The following is a 20,412-nucleotide window of genomic DNA, read 5'->3' as shown; positions in this document are numbered from 1 at the left end:
CCCTTTGTACTTAAATGGTCAATGTATTTGAGTTTAACAAAGAGCGTCTGAAGCTGCAGAAATTTTGTAATGGGAAGTTAAGTTAGCCAGAGGATGAAGTAAAACCCTTGCACTCCTGTGGTTCTTCAACTGGGGCTTAAGGCCACCCTGCAAAAAATGGGGGAAAACCATTAAAAAAACATACTTCCCTCTTCCAGTTCAAGGCTGCATGCCCTGCATAAATCATTTGCTTTTACCTTTCTCCCCACAAAACTGCAATTTATTATTTTCTCTTTGGAGCTCTGCCAATGAATATAGACCTATCATTACTGATCTCATCAGAGAGCTCCTCTACATGATTATGTAAGGAGATTCCATGAGTCAGCTCAGTGCTTATGGCATCAGTAGCAGTCAGTAGAGACAGGCCTGCTCCTGGGGAGGGACAGAACTCTGCCACTAACCATCTGAAGTAATGCAACATTTTAGCAAGTTCCATTGAATCATTATCCCCTCCGTGGGCCCTATAGAAAGCCTATTTATCTTGAATTCAGCTGGATGTAACTGTTAAAATTTTATTTTTTGTAATAAAGAAATTTGAGCACATTTTATTGTTTCAAATATTTTAAAAGATTTTCTGAATTACTCAATTTATAAAGTGTCTTCTTTAACAGTCAACGTTTTCCTAGCAGACAGCACAAATGTTCTTACAACTCGCTTAGGCAGGAGCAAACAGTTTTGTGGTTAATGGAGAGGATATATACAGTGTGTCACTTTATAATAGTAATGTACCCCCGGTTCCCACTGTGCTGCTATGAAATGAAGCTATGCCACTGGTTTAAAGAAAAAAATCTGTCATGTGTCCAGCATTTCAATAGGCAGTCCTGGAAATGCCTTCAGTATTCTACGGCCCTTGAGACTGTCCCACATCCTGATCTCACACCACCGGACCTTCTGAGAAAGTGAGATAATCCCAGGAAAAATGATCAGAGCATGGCTCAAATACCATGAACAGAATGAAGACTGCAGAAATGCTCCTCATTCTGCCTGACCAAGCAGGAAGCACTTCTGTGATTTACTCTGACGAACCCACTCACTCAATCAGGCTGAATGGAGAGCAATAAAAAACAAACAGATCCAGTTCTATAGATACTTTTAAGCTCCTTACTCCCATGTTACATATATGAGAGGTATCCCCCTCCCTACTATTGTTCCAGAGAAAAAGAGGAAATGGTTCTCCACCCATGAGAGAGAGAAAATGCTCTCTGCCTTCTCAAGAGAAGGGTGATGCTTTCAGCTTCAGACTGAGGGAGAGAAATATCCCGTTAGGAAGAGAACAAGAGGAAGAATCAAGGCCAGCGCAACCCATTAGGCGACCTAGGTGGTCGCCTAGGGCGCTACAATTTGGGGGGCGGCGACCGCAGCGGTATTTCGGTGGCGGGACCTTCTGCCGCCTCTGTGGGGGGGGGGCGGCATTTCGGGGCGGGACCTTCCACCGCATAGGGCGGCAGAAAAGCTGGCGGCACTCCTGGGAAGAACATGATATAACTTTCTCCTACCTAGAACCCATGGTGGAAATAGCTGAAGTGCATAAAGCAGTCACCTCTCCAAAAAAGCAGAAGTATACTCTGTCTGCTGACACTGTCACACAATGCTATGTCACCACGAGATGGCACAAAAATGCCACCAGGTAGAGCTGAGATGTGGGGAATTACTCTACTCAAAAATCAAAATATAGGGAAGTCTAACATGATTGCCAATACAACAGGCAAACAACTTTTTTGTGGGGGTGGGGGTAAGGAGAGGGTCAAACTTAATTGATCATCCATGTTTTTAAAATGCTTCCAAAGAGCACGAGCAAAGATACGTATGGCTGCCATCTTGGAATCAGGGAAGGGGAAGACAAAAACTCAGAGGATTAAAGTACAAGATAAAGAAGCCACTTTGTCATTTTACTTTGCATGTACACAAGAAATTCCTTTCACTCTTCCTTCATAACCTCCATCTCCTACTCCTTTCCAGTTCCTCGTGTTGGTTTCATCTGTCTTCATGCCCATGTGTCATCCTGATAGCAGCATTTGAATGAATTATAAATAAGGATGACACCAAAATTAATCAGTACCCTTTCAAATTTCTGTGACATTCCCAGATGCTGAATATGTCTGAGCATAAAGCTAGACCATTAGTTGCTTACAGCAAAACAAAAACAGATGACTCCATATTCAAAGACACTTAAAAACTGCATCTGTTCAACAATGTCAAACTCAGGTACACTTGTATGCAGTAATATATCCTCTCCTCCCCTACAAGGCTCAGATTCAATATCTTCCTCTAAACTCCAATGGTTCCAATTCACCTTTGCTCTTTGTAGCTCACAGAAAACTGAGCAAAATAGCACAATGTTACTCTAGAAAAAAGTCTTTCCATTAAATGCTGATCCAGGCAAGAGGTCAACATACATGTAAGTAAAAAATATATGACTGAATACTCACAGATGTGATAATGCTGAAAGATCATTAAAAGCTCCTTCAGGAACAACAGAAATATCATTGCCATGTAAAGACCTAAGGAAAAGAAAATAACCAAAATAGGTATTTTTTCTGTGGAAGCACAAGTGAACTTGCCTTGTGTTATTTTTCAACAACTATAGATGCATGGATCTCAGCAGTTCAAATTTGCAGGCTTGTGATTTTACAAACTTGATTCAGTTTCACATTCAATTTCAGTTCCTGTGCATTTGCAGCCTTCCCAAGACCACCTGCCTGCCTCTCATATTTTCGTTCTGAATTCGGACTAAAAATTTAAACGGTTTTATTGTTTAATTAGAATTTCACTGATTGTGTTTGTGCTCTTTATTTGCTTTTTGCATGCATTCACTGAACACACATGCAACAAAGGTTCATGAAAACCAATTGTGAGTCTGTAACTGATATTAATATAATCATAAAATGAAATTCTTTATTGATGAAAAACACAGGGCTGGTTCAGTCATACCTGTGCAGACCTACCCAAGAGGGTTTCCCCTCCCTATCTATATAAGCTTTCATTCCACATATATCTACACATACCCAGGCTTATGATTAAAATTGTATGAGGTGTTTTTATAAAATATGAAACAAAAAACAAAATCCAGCAGCTAAGTAAAGCCCTGTTTGCTCACTACAAAAGTAACTCTAGGTTTGAAACATCTGGTTCAGCCATGTTATAACATGGTTTTTAACTTGCTTGTGTGGCCATAAAAAACAACCAACCAACATATAACTAGGGCTTTTAAAAAAGGGTAACTTGTGCAGGAAAATTTAAATTTTTTCAACAAACTGTAAACTGAAAAAAAAAATCCGTCTGCTCATCCTTTCCCCAGTGGAATAACTGGAAATTTTTCAGTAAACTGAAAATGGAAATTTTGATTTTCAGCTTGTTGAAAAACCAACAAATTTCAAAAGAAATTAATATTTTCCTGAAAAAAAAATTTAGAAAGAAGTCGTTTCCATAAAAAATGTCAACAGAAAATTCTTTCTAAGGTACCTAATGTGGCCCATGTGATGATAGCATCTGCATAGATCTATGTATCTATTCTCACAACAACCCTGTAAGGGAGGGACATACTATTATCTCCACTTTCCAGACGGGGAACTGAGACACACCAAAGCTAAACAACTTGCCAAAGATCACAGGAAGTCTGTGATGCTGCTGGGAATTGAACCTGGGTCTCAGGCTAGCACCACAAGACCTAGACTATGCTTCCTCTCTGTCCTGCTCTAATTATAACAGTAGTAGGGAATTGTCATTCAGCCCTCGTAGTTGTGTAGGCTGAAGCATATTTCTTTAATATGGCAATAGAGTACACTGGCCTTGAGTACTGAAATGCAAGGTAAGGTCAGGAAGGAAGGGTATACCCAGGCAGCACTGCAGCACCAGTCAGCTGAGCACCCCTTCTTGACAGAGAGGCTCCCATTAATAAGTCCAAGTGCCTGACTTGGCTTACTGGGATTGTGGCCTCGACAAATAGAATACCGCTTAGCACTTTGCCTGCTGCATTGCAAAAATCAATTTCCTACCCTCCCTTCCCCATCTTTGCATTTATTGGTGGTGGATATTAACAGAGCTGAAGTTCATATGTTAAGTTTTGGGTTTCACAAATACTGTGGTGGCAGCTGTTTATGTGAGTCAGCTAGGCTGAAGCATTTGCGTAATGCAATGATTTAAAACTAATGAGATGGATACCTATAGACCTGGACAATTGTGCAGAGTTCTGGCACGGGTTCTTATGGAATTATGTGGTTGCTTTGTAGGATACTTTTTTCTGAATCAGCCTGGAATTTCTTATTCTTTTTCAATATTAATGGCTTGACAGGATCACAATTTTGGGGGATAGGTCCTGGCAGCAGAGAATCAGACTCCGTTTAGTCGGGTAGTTATTGGAGGTCCAAGGGGTGGACCTCCAATATCTGGCTCTTTTGACCTAACAGATGTCAAAAGGAAGGAGCTGAGTCCAGATTTGGAAACCGCTGGTAAAGACACACCTCTGAAGCTATTATCTTGTTCTCCAGAATCTCAGCTTTCATTAACAAACAAAAACAAACAAAGAAATCCCCAGTAAAACTCTAGCTGTTGTGGTTGTGAAAAAATCCTCAAATGTGAATAATGTGATACAGAGATGAGAACAATATCTGAGAGATGTGAACTGCCCCATTCAGATCAGGTAGTGATAACTCAGGACCTAGTGATATTAATGATAACATTTAAATTACTTCATTCCTCATGTAAGAAAGAAGAGGGAGGACCACAGAACAGCACAATTTACTGTGAATGGCCTCTCATTTTGGTGCCAGAAGTGGGTTGCATTTGGCCATTTTCCCCCCTCCAGTTAAGAAGGAGCCAAACTTCAGGAACCTAGCAGATCCTTTAAGAATACTGAACTTCCACAGAGGGGAAGCCAAACTCAAGGAGCACTAGTGGCGCTCAGAGAGCTTCTCAAATAATTTGAACATGTATTCAATTTTCTGTGAGCAATGTCTCATTTTGGTGACTGACATGGGTAGGTCTCATTTTGTGTGCAGCGCTTGGAAGATTTTCATCTCCTTCTCCTTGACACTCCCAATCTAATGCCTGGGTTGAGCTGCCTTTGTTGTGAATTAGTCACCATCTTTCCTAGGAAGCATGTGTTGGCACTTGCAGGTAAGCCCAGAGCACTCTTACATGGCATGATGTCTTTCTACATAGCAGGCTGCTCTCGATTGTGGTAGACTACTGAATAATACAATACAGGCTCTGTTAGGGCCTTGGATAGAGTGAGTAAGTGACTGAGTGAATCTGAAATTAGAGCATACTCCAGGTTTGAACATCAAAAGGGGTACAACTGGTGATAGCTTGGGTGGCTAACGCCTACCTCCCCTCACCACTGCCAGCACACGTTGCCTTAACATTTTATCCTGTTTATAAATTTAATGAAGTAGCTAGTATGTGACTAAACATCCAGTTATATCTCTCCATCCTCATTGTCCCTTGCCATTCACAGTATGTCCTTTTCTGTTCACACAGGCAAGACAAAAGATGTTTAGTCTGGCTGGGTTGGTGCAGTGATGGCCAGAGTGTGGGTGTGCAGAGATATTTTTTCAGGAAGAAAGGAAGATAGGGACAAGATAGCTAAACAGGGGAGAGAGAAACACATGGACTGGTTTGGCGTAGGGCTGTCAAGTGATTAAAAAAATTAATCGTGATTAATTGTGCAATTAATCGTGTTGTTAAACAATAATAGAATAACCTTTAAATATTTTTGGATGTTTTCTACATTTTCAAATATATTGATTTCAATTACAACACAGAATACGAAAGTGCACAGTATTCTTTATATGAAAGCTGAACTTACAAATGTAGAAATAGGTACAAAAAAAACTGCATTCAAAAATAAAACAATGTAAAACTTTAGAGCCTACAAGTCCACTCAGTCTTGCTTCTTGTTTAGCCAATTGCTCAGACAAACAAGTTTGTTTACATTTGCAGGAGATAATGCTGCCCGCTTCTTGTTTACAATGTCACCTGAAAGTGAGATCAGGCATTCACATGGCACTGTTGTAGCCAGTATTGCAAGATATTTTCGTGCCAGATACGCCAAGGATTCATATGTCACTTCATGCTTCAACTACCATTCCAGAGGACATGAGTCCATGCTGATGACGTTCTGCTTGATAATGATCCAAAGCAGTGTGGACAGACGCACGTTCATTTTCATAATCTGAGATTGATTTTCTTTTTTGGTGGTTCGGATGCTGTACTTTCCACATTGGAATGTTGATGTTTTAGGATTTCTGAAAGCATGCTCCACACCTCATCCCTCTCAGATTTTGGAAGGCACTTTAGATTCTTAAACCAGTGCTGTAGCTATCTTTAGAAATCTCATATTGGTACTTTCTTTGCATTTTGTCAAATCTGCAGTGAAAGTGTTTTTAAAATGAACAACATGTGCTGGGTCATTATCCGAGACTGCCATAACACGAAATATATAGCAGAATGCGGGTAAAACAGAGCAGGAGACATACAATTCTCCCCCAAGGAGATCAGTCACAAATTTAATTAATGCATTATTTTTTTAACGAGCATCATCAGCATGGAAACATGTCCTCTGGAATGGTGGCTGAAGCATGAAGGGGTATACGAATGTTTAGCATATCTGGCACGTAAATATCTTGCAACGCTGGCTACAAAAGTGCCATCTGAACGCCTGTTCTTACTTTCAGGTGACATTATAAATAAGAAGTGGGCAGCATAATCTCCTGTAAATGTAAACAAACTGGTTGGTCTTAGTGATTGGCTGAACAAGAAGTAGGTCTGAGTGGACTTGTGGGCCCTAAAGTTTTACACTGTTTTGTTTTTGAGTGCAGTTATGTAAAAAAAAAAATCTACATTTGTAAGTTGCACTTTCATGATAAAGAGACTGCACTATAGTACATGTATTAGGAGAACTGAAAAATACTATTTCTTTTGTTTATTATTTCTACAGTGCAAATATTTGTAATAAAAATAATAAAATAAAGTGAGCACTGTACACTTTGTATTCTGTGTTTTAATTAAAATCAACATAGTTGAAAATGTAGAAAAACATCCAAAATATTTAATAAATTTCAATTGTTATTCTATTGTTTAACGGTGCAATTAAAACTGCAATTAATTGCGATTAATCGACAACCCTAGTTTGGAGCATAAGCTAGAGAGGAAGGTGAAAGGAGGAATCTGCTGGGAGAAGAGAGGCAACAAATAGGGACAGGGATACATTAGTGTAAGGAGGGGATGAAATGGGAGGGAAAGGGACACTGAGGCACAAGGAATGTAAATAGGGCCAGGATAACTGCAAGGTAAGAGTGGAAACCTTACCTTGGGTGGGGAAGGATAGCTCAGTGGTTTGAGCATTGGCCTGCTAAACCCAGGCTTATGAGTTCAATCCTTGAGGGGGCCACTTAGGGATCTGGGTCCTGCTAGTGAAGGCAGGGGGCTGGACTCAATGACATTTCGGGGTCCCTTCCAGTTCTATGAGATAGGTATATCTCCATATATTTTATATTTATTTATTTTATTTAAACAACAAATAGCAGGCAGCATGAAGCAGCCAGGTGGGGGGGGGGGATATCAGCAACTGGGAAGGAGGCCATAATGGAAGGGGAGGAAGGGTCCTGGAGGAAATCTCCAGTGAGGCAGTAGGAGCATCCAAGAGTAAAATCCTAGAGGCGCCCCAGGTAAGGGCAGCAGAAGCAAGGAAAATGAACTTGTGGCTTGAAATATTCTGTATCCCAATGCCATTCCCTCATATCTGATAGAGACAGGCAGCTCCAAAAACTAGCAGTGCCTGGCGACATTCATGTCTAGAAGTTAAAGTCGTCCCAGAACTCTAACTACACATCCAAAGGCCCTGGACATGTCCAACTAGAAGTCAGGATGTGAATTGGGTATAGAATACCAGTGACGGCTCTGTGCCTCCATAAGCGAGAGGAATTCATTAGCAGATGGTTAACTGGATTTTTGACTGCTTTGCACCACTGACATGGTCAAAAAGATCAGCATCCAGAATCTGGCCATTGTACTGAGAGTCAACAAATAGGCTCAGCTTAGCTTTCTCCCATGAGGAATGAGCATGTGCAGGACTCTCTGGCCCGCTATGGTGGACCCTACCAATATGGGTCTCATCCACAAGTTTTGCTGCCTTCAGAACTAGCCCCAAATAAAATTAGTTCATAATAAGATTTATGCCCCCTTGTCAGAGATCAAAATTTAGTAATTCAGGTGACCAATCATACAGCTCAGATACTGAACAGCAAATACTTGAAGAAATACAGGCAGCTACCCACAGACTGAGATTTGTGTGCACCAAACATTTAAATAACTTCAAGTAACACACAAATAAGATTACAATAGCAGTCTGTTTGTTAAAAGAAACTGAGCTAAATCACAGAATATTTTATTCATCATCAATTGTCCATCAAGTTCTGAGTTGGAAAAGTACCCAAAGTTAAGTGAAAGAAAGTAAGAAATTTATTAAGGAAATGCTAAAACACGTTTAAAATCTAATGGAAAAGAAAAGATACGTAGAATAATAACACCATATAGTTTGAGAGACACCATTCCTATGTCACATACAAATAACATTTTTAGACATACACAAGTGAATCTTACAAGCTAGAACATGACATAAGAGACAAAGAAACAAGAAGTAGAACAGAAAAGGTTACAATGTACACTCTTTGTATGACCTATGACAGCACTTATTTATACTTAATTATATAATAAAAAATGCAGCAAATTAATATTTTGTGATTCTTTGTTCTTTATTTTTTCCTCAAGTACTTATTGGGGTTGAAGATTTATTAATTCCTTATGGGTTTCCAAGTTTGTTGTTACATAAAATAAGTTTTTTCAAAATAAAATAACTACTTACAGTAACCTAAGTGATTTCAACCCATCAAATGTCCGTGCAGGGATACACCTCAGACGGTTGTAACTAAGAATTCTGAAAGCATATAAAATAACAAACAAGTAAACAAACAAACAAATACATACAATGCAGAGCATGATCAAATGTACCTTTTGCATTCATAGCCAGTTAGGAAACAGTTATCTTACAGCCTCCAAATCAAGCAAGTTTTAATATTAACGGGTTGCCTTTTCTTTTCAAGACAATAAACACTAATGTTTTCAAACATTCATTGTTATACATTTAAACTTACAAGGTGAGCAGCTGAGTCATGTTGCTGAAGCTCTGGTTAGAAAGAGTGCTGATTCTGTTGTTACTTAAATCTCTATAAAAAATAAATTCAGAAATTCAGTCCTTAAAATGACTGCACAAATTCTGAAACACCACACTCTAGAACTGAAATAGCACATTATTTTTATTAGTAGAGGTAGTATTGTTATTAATATTGATATTTTAAATAACGCCTTTTATTGTCACATGCCACGTACAAGCCAAGCAAGAGCTTACATTGATAAATGAAAAGTATTCTCATTTCAAGGGATAAAAGGCCAAGCAATTCAGTGTCTTGCATTCTTATACAATGCCAGTGTCCATCATGCTCCTCTACTAAGACTATAATCTTACAGTGGTAAAATTAAACTAGGAGGTGAACTGGGAATGTAGGTAGATAATTTTAAGTGGGAATCTTTCTAGCTACCTCCCTAATGGAATATGAATAAGTATTACCTGACACCCTTAATCTGGAGGTCCCAAAGCATAGGTACAACTATTTTAAACAAGTTCCCCCCCCCGCCACCCCCCCAAAACTTGTGCCTGGGTTCCAATGCTCCTATAACATGTGAAATCTTGGATCTACATGGGTGAAAGTTTTGAAGTCCTTGTCGCCGCTCCATATTCTAATGAAGTCTTTTTTTTTTTTTAATTTAAATTTAAGAAGGCTGGTGTTTGGAGAAAGAAGCTTTGAAGAGCACTGTGCTTGGTGGGGAAAGTTTGGAAATGAATCATGCTGAGAGAAGCTGTAGTTGTTTCTACTTTCTCCTACTGTTGTTCTACTGTCTCTTAGCTTTGTTTATCTTCATTATTTCATTATTGTTCTTTAGAGTATTCTTTGGCATTAGCTTCTGAGGGGTCTTAATATTTTAGCTGTGATTGTCTAGCACTATTGTTGAGTAAGCAACAGCAGAAATGGTGTGCAACAGGCTTCTTCATCAGAATTTGCCATTAGAGAACCTAAGAAGACAAACCTACAATGTACCCATCAACATATCAGCCAAGTGCAATGGAGCATAATCTATTTGTACCAGAAAGAGAAAAGAAGAGAAGGAGGATGGTCCAGAGGTAGGGTATTGGTCTGAGACACAGAAGACCCAGATTCAATTCCCTACTGTGTGACCTTGGGTATGTTACTAAGGGTTTGTCTATACGGTGGGGTAATGCATTTATGGAGGTGTGATTTCTAAGGCACACTAACACGTTGCACATTAATTGGTCTGTGTTGACCCTGCTGCTGCACGTTAGAGATTAACACAGTAGTGTTCCAAACAGCACTACGTTAAAGCGCGCCAGCAGGATCTATCTTGTCAACTGTGTAGACAAGCCTTCAGTCTCTTGTGCCTCTATTTCCCCATATGTCAAATGGGGATAAATAATACTTCCCTACTTCACAGCAGTGAGAGTGAGGATAAATACAATAAAGATTGTGAGTAACTCAAATAATTCAGTAATGGGTCCCATATACTGATGGGCAGGATCCCCTGGGAGAACAACATGAGGGGCAAAGGAGTCCAGGAGAGATGGCTGTATTTTAAAGAATCCTTATTGAGGTTGCAGGAACAAACCATTGCAATGTGTAGAAAGAATAGTAAATATGGCAGGCGACCAGCTTAGCTTAACAGGGAAATCCTTGCTGATCTTAAACACAAAAAAGAAGCTTACAAGAAGTGGAAGATTGGACAAATGACCAGGGACGAGTATAAAAATATTGCTCAGGCATGCAGAAGTGAAATCAGGAAGGCCAAATCACACTTGGAGTTGCAGCTAGCAAGAGATGTTAAGAGTAACAGGAAGGGTTTTTTCAGGTATGTTAGCAACAAGAAGAAAGTCAAGAGAAGTGTGGACCCCTTATTGAATGAGGGAGGCTACTTAGTGACAGAGGATGTGGAAAAAGCTAATGTACTCAATGCTTTTTTTTTTTGCCTCTGTCCTCACGAACAAGGTCAGCTCCCAGACTGCTGCACTGGGCAGCACAGTATGGGGAGGAGTGACCAGCCCTCTGTGGAGAAAGAAGTGGTTCGGGATTATTTAGAAAAGCTGGACAAGCACAAATCCATGGGGCCGGATGCGCTGCATTCGAGGGTGCTAAAGGAGTTGGTAGATGTGATTGCAGAGCCATTGGCCATTATCTTTGAAAATTCATGGCGATCGGGGGAAGTCCTGGATGACTGGAAAAAGGCTAATGTAGTGCCCATCTTTAAAAAAGGGAAGGAGGAGGATCCGGGGAACTACAGGCCAGTCAGCCTCACATCAGTCCCTGGAAAAATCATGGAGCAGGTCCTCAAGGAATCAATTCGGAAGCACTTCGAGGAGAGGAAAGTGATCAGGAATAGTCAGCATGGATTCACTAAGGGCAAGTCATGCCTGACTAACCTAATTGCCTTCTATGAGGAGATAACTGGGTTTGTGGATGAGGGGAAAGCAGTGGATGTGTTATTCCTTGACTTTAGCAAAGCTTTTGATACAGTCCCACAGTATTCTTGCCAGCAAGTTCAAGAAGTATGGGCTGAATGAATGAACTATAAGGTGGATAGAAAGCTGGCTAGATCGTCGGGCTCAATGGGTAGTGATCAATAGCTCCATGTCTAGTTGGCAGCCGGTATCAAGCAGAGTGCCTCAAGGGTCGGTCCTGGGACCGGTTTTATTTAATATCTTCATTAATGATCTGGAGGATGGCGTGGACTGCACTCTCAGCAACTTTGCAGATGACACTAAATTGGGAGGAGTGGTAGATACGCTGGGGGGTATGGATAGGATACAGGGGGACCTAGACAATTTGGAGGATTGGGCCAAAAGAAACCTGATGAGGTTCGACAAGGACAAGTGCAGAGTCCTGCACTTAGGACGGAAGAATCCCATGCACTGCTACAGACTAGGGACCGAATGGCTAGGCAGCAGTTCTGCAGAAAAGGACCTAGGAATTACAGTGGATGAGAAGCTGGATATGAGTCAACAGTGTGCCCTTGTTGCCAAGAAGGCTAACGTCATTTTGGGCTGTATAAGTAGGGGCATTGCCAGCAGGTCAAGGGACGTGATCGTTCCCCTCTATTTGACATTGGTAAGGCGTCATCTGTGTCCAGTTTTGGTCCCCACACTACAAGAAGGATGTGGAAAAATTGAAAAGAGTCCAGCAGAGGGCAACAAAAATGATTAGGGGGCTGGAGCACATGACTTATGAGGAGAGGCTGAGGGAACTGGGATTGTTTAGTCTGCAGAAGAGAAGAATGAGGGCGGATTTGATAACTGTTTTCAACTACCTGAAAGGGGGTTCCAAAGAGGATGGCTCTAGACTGTTCTCAGTTGTAGCAGATGACAGAACAAGGAGTAATGGTCTCAAGTTGCAGCGGGGGAGGTTTAGGTTGGATATTAGGAAAAACTTTTTCACTAGGAGGTTGGTGAAGCGCTGGAACGGGTTACTTAGGGAGGTAGTGGAATCTCCTTCCTTAGAGGTTTTTAAGGTCAGGCTTGACAAAGCCCTGGCTGGGATGATTTAGTGGGGAATTGGTCCTGCTTTGAGCAGGGGGTTGGATGAGATGACCTCCTGAGGTTTCTTCCAACCCTGATATTCTATGATATATGTTCATTACTCCATTTGTGTATTGTTTAATGCTGTACAGGAACTCTGTAACTCAGGAAGCAATGGAAACTTAAGCTGTAAGTCATGATGCTACTGGAATGATGATTGACCTGGGCACATTTATGGTAAGTTGACACAGTTATCCATTTCCTGTCTATGAAGGTTAAAAACATACCTAACACGTGTCTATGAAACAAGAATACCTGAATCATCTGGATCCTTTTTAATGTATACAGGGAAAGAGAGGAATTTATAGATAATCTTTCAATACCAAGAGAGATTGTCCAAAAATGTAATACATGGCTTTGTACTTTTGGAAATATCTACCCAGAATTTCAAAATATTAATGTACTTATACTGCTTAACCTTTACTGAACGATTTTGCTGCTTATGCTTTGCATTTGTACTCTATCAACATTATTTATTGAAATACCAGTCTGAATGACTAGTTACAATAAATCTGATATTGTAATTTGCATTTGTTTTATGAGCATTCAACATTACATACACATAAGAAGATAAGAACGGCCCTACTAGGTGAGACCAAGGTCTAGCCCAGTATCATGTCTTCTGACAGGGGCCAATGCCAGGTGCCCCAGAGGGAATGAACAGAACAGGTAATCATCAAGTGGTCCATCCCCTGTCACTCATTCCCAGCTTCTGGCAAACAGCGGCTAGGGACACCATTCCCGCACAGTATACAGTACAGGATTGATCATCACTATTTCAAACAATCAAACCTTCAGACACCCTCTTTGTGGGCCAATATGACGGAGGAGTGCTTATCACTACAGCAAACAGTAACCAACGTGCACGCTCATTACAGGCCTGTATACTGCAAGGTAGGTCTCATACACCTCCTGTTGCACAAATCCACAAACACTCCATGCAGGGCTAGATTGCATACATTTGAGAATAGTGCAATTGCTGATGCTATTTGGAAATTTTGTGAAAATGAGATGTATCTATTTTCTAAATTTGAAGAATGGACCATTTAGTCTAGAATAAGGCATACAAAAGGAGCTGGGACATTTTCAGAATGTTACATTGATTTAGTTTGCTTTACGCAAGAAAACTGGCAGCCATTTTGTTGCCCTAATTTTTAATTTGTGGTTGCTCCTATGCCACAAGGTACTTCAAAACATTATGAGATTTATCCCCAGCTGATCCACTGAATTCAGTGGAACTTATGACAATATGCATCAGCTGAGGATCTGCCCATACGTATCACAGGGAAAGTAGTATTATCTCTGTTTTACAAAGGCATCAACTGAGGCATAAAGAGCTTTTTGTTCAAGAGGTTTGGTCAAAATTGCACAGTGAGTCAGCAGCAGAGCTAGGAATAAAAAATGAAGCGTCCTGACTAAATTCCCTTCTCCAACCACTAGACCATCAATTGTGGCAGGCTGCCCAATTGCAGAGATGTAGCATTATGTGTTTCAAACAAACTACAAAATCTTTTCTCTGTAATTGAAATAATTTCATGCCTTTATTGAGGCTAATCATGTATGTCTATGTGACAATGTACTGAAGCTGTCATACTCTAATGCATATTTGTGAGAGTTTCACAATCTTTTCAGGTTTACTATAATTCCTGCCTATTTACCTTGCAATAAAATGTGTTGTGATCACTGGACTAAAAATATCCCATTTATAAAATGTGCCTTGGGGCTATATTCGTTAAAAGGTTGGTTACATTTTATGTTTTGCTTGTAACTGTTTCATTAAATGGAAGAGCAGCTTTTTGATCAATCCCACACAAAAAGATGCTCTAAAGTTACTTACATAAGTGTTAAATGTTTGTAGTTAGAAAGTTCCTTGGGAACAAGGGTAAACTGGTTTCCATCCAAATAACTACAACAGAAAAATAAAATAATGAAGTATTATTCATCTAATTAAAAGATCAATACCTTCCAGCAAGACAATAGTTAGGAGTAAAGTAATAAATAAGGTTGAGACAGGTGCTTTAAAAGTACATGTGAATACATAAAGTTTCAGCTTACTACCGCAGTTGCTTATAGTTTTACCTTCTTCAACATCAGGATGACATGATGGCTGGGGAATAGATGGGATCAGCTGCCTAAGAGCCAGATGTATCTTGTGAAGTAAAGAGCACATCAGGCTTATACAAGTCATTTTAATGTGGTTCACTGGATTTTATGCTACCGTAAATAGAAACAGAACTTGACAGCTACAAGCAACATTATTATCCCAATCTGGTCCTTCATAGTGGGTATAGCTACACATCAATAATACAAATTTAATGTTGGACAAAAATGGTGAATGAGTTTGCTGAGGTAGCTGCTTCTGGCCCCAGCTCTAATAGTAAACCTATTATGTCATACCTGCAATCATAGGAATACCATGACTGGCTGGAGTACCAGACTTGTGAGGCACATAAGTGATGGATCCCAAATCCTCTGAGCAGTTGTGAACACCACAGCTGGTGAAGGAGAATCAAAGACCACAAGGGGAAAACACCCTCCAAAAAGCAGGAATGAGAACACAGGAGTGCTGCAGACAGCCTCAGTTGATTTAGGTCAGAAGCAAAGAATCCTGATGGGATATGCACCGGTGATTCAGATAGCTTGCCAAATGGGTTGGTTGGTGGCTGGGCCCAGGTTCACACAGCTCTGATGGCTGTGAATATAAAACCTCATTCCTGTTGTCTATATCTAGCAGGTCCAACTTTGACAGCTATTGTGATTCACCATGTGTTACACAGAGATGACCACAGATATGGATATGTGTCTAGATGGATATTTATCTACATTTAGCTAAATAAACTTGTTAACAATTTTAATTGCTTTCACATAATAATTGAGGATCTCCCATATTTTAAGTTGCTTATAATGGAGGGGTATGCAATTATACTTTGTTTATTGCTTTACAGAGCATTAGAGATGATAAAATGTTGGAATTTTCATTTTGGTTTGTTTGGGACTGCGGAGAAGATTAGGGAATGTGTTAGGTTTATATTATGTTAAGTATAAGCACATGGGAGGCAAAATATGTTGGACGTGAAATAGTGGTTTGAAACCTAAGGACTCTGAGGGCTTATTGGGTTGCTGGAGGCCATCCCAGAATGTTGGTTTGAATGTCAGCAGTGGGAGAAGGACCACTGGAGGAGGGAGAGTGGAGACTTGCTAGCTTGAGCTAATTTTGGTCAGGCTAGCTGAAGTTGCCAAAAAAGGTCTCTCCAATTTCCAGAGACTGGTCCATCAGGGATGTAGAGGTCTGGGCTGCTGAGAGGGTTGCAGTGAGACCAGACTGGGAGAATATCAGACTCCCTGGCTTATGAACAGGAAACCAGAAGATTTTCCTGGGCTTGACAAGGACACTGGGCAGCACTTCCAGAGTTCATTCACAAATTTTAATTGTAGATAATAAATTACAAGTTTGTTAATTCAGTTTGGAGTGTAGCTGTGGTGAATGGGGATTTCTGCAGCGATCTTCGAAGAACATCTACCGTACTTACCAGGGGAAGGGATCCCTGCTCCTGGTGAGGACAGCACAAGATAAAATTTCTAAATGAGAAACTTATTGGGCACAAGTAACTGATACTGAGCTGTAGGTAACCTAGCATTGTGACACTGACCTTCCTTCATTTCTCCTCTAACTAGCAAGCTATGTGTGATAGAGGAGATTATAGACTGGCCATATGTGGTACTTTGAGAACCTAATGGATCTAGCTGAGGGTGCACAGCAGATTTTTTTTGCAGCCTCTGTCCAGGTATATGGTGTCTAGCCCATTTGTATTGCCTTCTTCCACATCCACAGACCTGTTATTATTGTATTTTGCCAACTTTGATATTTACTTCTGAACAATTTTACAAATATACATCAAAGATACTACATATATGGCAGGAAATGAATTTTTTAACACTTTATTAAGAGGTTAAAAACAAAGATAATTTAAAAAACTTTATTGAAGGAGTAAGGTACTGTATATTGTGATAAAATCAATGAGGTTGGAAGAAAATGTTAACAATTTATTATTTTATCTGTATCATTAAAAATAAGCTTTCACCAGTTATAATTTTCTTCTTGGTTGCAAAAACCATTACTTGTTTGAATGAAGGAAATATTAATAAAGGAGATCACATGTTAGAACGTGTATGCATTTTAATGAACAAGAAGAACTGATCAGGATGCAACTGCAAGCAGAAAACCAACTCCTTCGTTTTCTCATTTTTTAAAAAAAAATACAGTGAGCTGCATGCACACTTTGGACACTAACTTAGGTGCACAAAACTGCATGTAAAGGACTTATCAGTCACAAAAGGTGTTGCAGTCCATATAAATCTCTTTATATGTACAATCTTACAAGTCATTGCTCCTAAATGTAGGTCAAATTGTATCTATCAGGCAGCAACTTTGTTTAATTAAGGTACTTCTTAAAAACACTGATAGCATAGGTGAATTCAGTAGGAATTCTCACTAGCTTCTCTTTGGGAATGACAGATGCATTTGTTATAGTATCCTGTTTTTACCATCAAACTACTGATGGATGTTTTAGAAACTTCTGAATAATTGTAGTTGTAAAACAAAGAAGCTATTAAAGTGTTAAAGTGCACACTTAAGATGCCTTCCAAAGCAAATATTTACATTAATTATTTTAAATATTAAACAGAGTAGACGGAAGATACTTCAAAGCCTTCCTGTGTGTTTAATGATTAACTGCAACTATTTGTAATAAGAGGAGATGATGAAATATTAAAAGGTATTTATTATTGTTGAGTTTTTCTGGATGCTTCTTTAAATCTCAAAACATATAAGATGAAGTTTCAAAGAAGTCATAACCCATTTTCTAAATTTGTTTCTGAAATTTTACATTCTTTTGTGTATAAAATTTGGGTTGCCTCAAAATCTTTGAAGTGCATATACATAGAGCATTTGCACATTCAAAACTGAGTAGCTAGCTATCTGCAAAATCAATCTGTACCCACAAATTATATCTATGAATAGAATTACCAATTCCTTTGGAAATCTAAAGACTTGAAGTTGGAAAATAAATACCCAAGATTGTAGGTACAATTTTAGAGGATATTTCTGCAAATCTGCTTTACAATATTCACAAAAGAATCTTTACTATTTTTCCAATAACCAAGCCTCCACTGGAGAAATTCATTTATTAAAAATTACTCTTTTCCTTAAATATGTCACTAAAAATTCCTTAGACTATTAAAACAATTAGAATTTTAAATAGCTAATTGTCTTGATGCTATTTATGTTATTTACTTTCTGCATTTCTTCCATGTTGGACAATGAAAATTCAATGTGACATTTTCTCTGTAAGCAAAAAAATGTACCCTAAATGTGCACTCACAGATCTCTAGCTACTATATTAAAAAAACTTAGCTAATCATAACAATATTAGAATTTCTAGGAATTCTAGAATAATTCATAATTATATGGGCCTTTTTACCATTATAAATAGGACTTTTTTGTTATTAAATTCTTTTTATTAAGATTTCCTTGGTTGACTTACAGGTCTTAGTATCTAACAAGTGATAAAGTCTCAAACTCCAGCTGATTGATAAATGTCATTTCTTCATTTTGCCTACTTACTCTGCCTTTCATTCTTGAATCAGACAATGTGACTCTGAACTTGGCATTCAAGAAAAGGAAGAACTTGTGCTACTTACAGTTCAGTTACATCTTTTGGGATGCCTTTGGGCAAAACCTTAAGACCTTTGTTGCTGCAGCGAACCACAGTATCTAGGCAAGTACATTCTGCGGGACAGCGAGACAATGGAGAGCAACTGTTGTCATCATTCCCTGGTTAGTGAAAGAAACAGATAAATAAAGCTTTGCTCTGCAGAGAGCACTTAAGAATTGGCAAGAATTTAACATACTGTACTTAATTCCACTTAACAGACATGAAGGTTCTGCACTGCAGTAGCTCTGTGGATGGAAATCATTAAGTTATCACTTTTAACTACATTTCAAATTATATTATTTATTTATTTAGTATAACACTGTTTTAGTATCTATGAGTCATATTCTTTAGAAAAAGCCTCATTAAAGTAAGGTCACAATTCCTAAACACAATATGATAAAGTAATATATACACTGATTTCTAAAAAATTACAGTAATTTAAAGTAAATAAAGACAGCATATTATTTATTAGGGAAAAGTTATACATTTGAGTATCAGCAAACATACAATTAACCTTGGAATTAGAAGGATTGGGATGTAAGAGAGGCGAGTAGCAGATTATTCAAATATTTGCAGAGAAATATAAAAAAATCAATAAGTAACAGGCAGACTGAGCAATAGTAATATAATATTTGAATATTTAGCTGAAAGAAAGTATTGAATTCAAGTGTCAGTGTTTGAAAATATTTTCATTTGTACAACTGTTTTTGGTCCAATTATCTCAGTCTCCATTTTACCTCAAAATACCAATTTACAGTATTGCACTGTTATTTTCAAAAGGCTTGTTGACCGATGTATATGAACAGTTGCATGCTTTTTAATCATCTCAAATTGTGTGTATTCTGCTTCTAGAATAGACATGATTATACAGGAGTTAAATTTGGATCACAGTGAACATTTATTAAATTAAAAAAAAAGAGTGCCTGTAATATGGACCACCTAATCTATGGCATGTTTATATGTATGAGAGCTGCAGAACTACACTACTCTGACAGATCCAATATGTATTTCTTACCATCATCACAAGTAAAATCTTGAATTGCCACATCCTGGATGGGAATCTCTTTTAGGAAGTAGGGTTTCTGACAGCGAGGGTTTCCAGTTACAATGCGTTTCTTCCTCAACCAATCTCCCAGCCACGCCAGGTGGCAGTTACAGTTGAAAGGATTGGCCAGCAGGTTTCTGAGAACCACATGCAAACAATACATAATTTAGTTTCAATGATGTAACTTTGTTTTCATTTTAAAAAATACAATGTGTATTTTCAAGAAGTTAAACCTAAATGAAATTCCGCAAACAATTCCATATGCAAACCAAAGCTGAGAGCAGCAATTTAGAATTTGTGCATCTTGATATAGTTTGTGAATCTTGATACAGTTCACTTAGAAATAATTTAAATCTGTCAGAGAGCTGACTTGCTGTCAAACTACTCTGCACTGATAAAGCAGTAACTTAATATAGAGATGAAAGCTGATTACTTTATATTATTAGCTTTAACCTGATAACAGCTTTTTCATTAATTTGTCATCTCAAGATTTCCATCTTTTATTTGCTCCAGAGAATAAGTTCTCATCTAAACTGACAGCTAAGTTGATTACATGCCAGTTATAAAAATGAATTTACTTCTACAAGTCTGAGTACTTTTGGCATCTCCTCACTTCACCACAAACCTATTGACAATTCCATTATTTAGAAACATGTCATCTTTAATATGCACAAATTAGTCACTAGCTGTAAAGTGTCTCATTTTATGTGGAAAGAGGATTAAGTACTTTACTGAGCGATGCTTCCCACAGTAATTACTTCTTTGGTAACCTGACTTCCTTAAACAGGAACTTTTTTTCCTTCTCTTCTCCTCCCTTTTCCTTCTTTTCCTCCCACTGAATTAAAAAAAGATTTGAAGGCAGACAACCCTTTGAAAATGTATTATTTCTAATACAGCCATTTCTTTTCACAGAAAAT

General features: G+C 38.7%; 1 protein-coding gene across 5 annotated transcripts in view; it reads right to left on the bottom strand.

Annotated features, from left to right (window-relative positions):
• Positions 1-20,412, bottom strand: part of SLIT2 (slit guidance ligand 2) — a 422,038-nt gene that overhangs the window by 58,471 nt on the left and 343,155 nt on the right. For 4 of the 5 annotated variants that reach the window (XM_054030535.1, XM_054030533.1, XM_054030537.1 and 1 more), the window contains exons 19-24: positions 19,466-19,632; positions 18,437-18,569; positions 14,574-14,642; positions 9,192-9,263; positions 8,903-8,974; positions 2,469-2,540 (exon numbers count right to left, since the gene is read on the bottom strand). In XM_054030535.1, coding sequence (XP_053886510.1) covers positions 2,469-2,540; positions 8,903-8,974; positions 9,192-9,263; positions 14,574-14,642; positions 18,437-18,569; positions 19,466-19,632 — 585 coding nt within the window. The remainder of the gene's footprint in view (positions 1-2,468; positions 2,541-8,902; positions 8,975-9,191; positions 9,264-14,573; positions 14,643-18,436; positions 18,570-19,465; positions 19,633-20,412) is intronic. The other variant, XM_054030534.1, reaches the window with a different exon arrangement.

The sequence above is a fragment of the Malaclemys terrapin genome, chromosome 5, assembly GCF_027887155.1.
Source record: "Malaclemys terrapin pileata isolate rMalTer1 chromosome 5, rMalTer1.hap1, whole genome shotgun sequence".
Taxonomy (NCBI): domain Eukaryota; kingdom Metazoa; phylum Chordata; order Testudines; family Emydidae; genus Malaclemys; species Malaclemys terrapin.
Note: the sequence above shows the minus strand (reverse complement) of the source record. Positions and strands in the feature narration are given on the sequence as shown.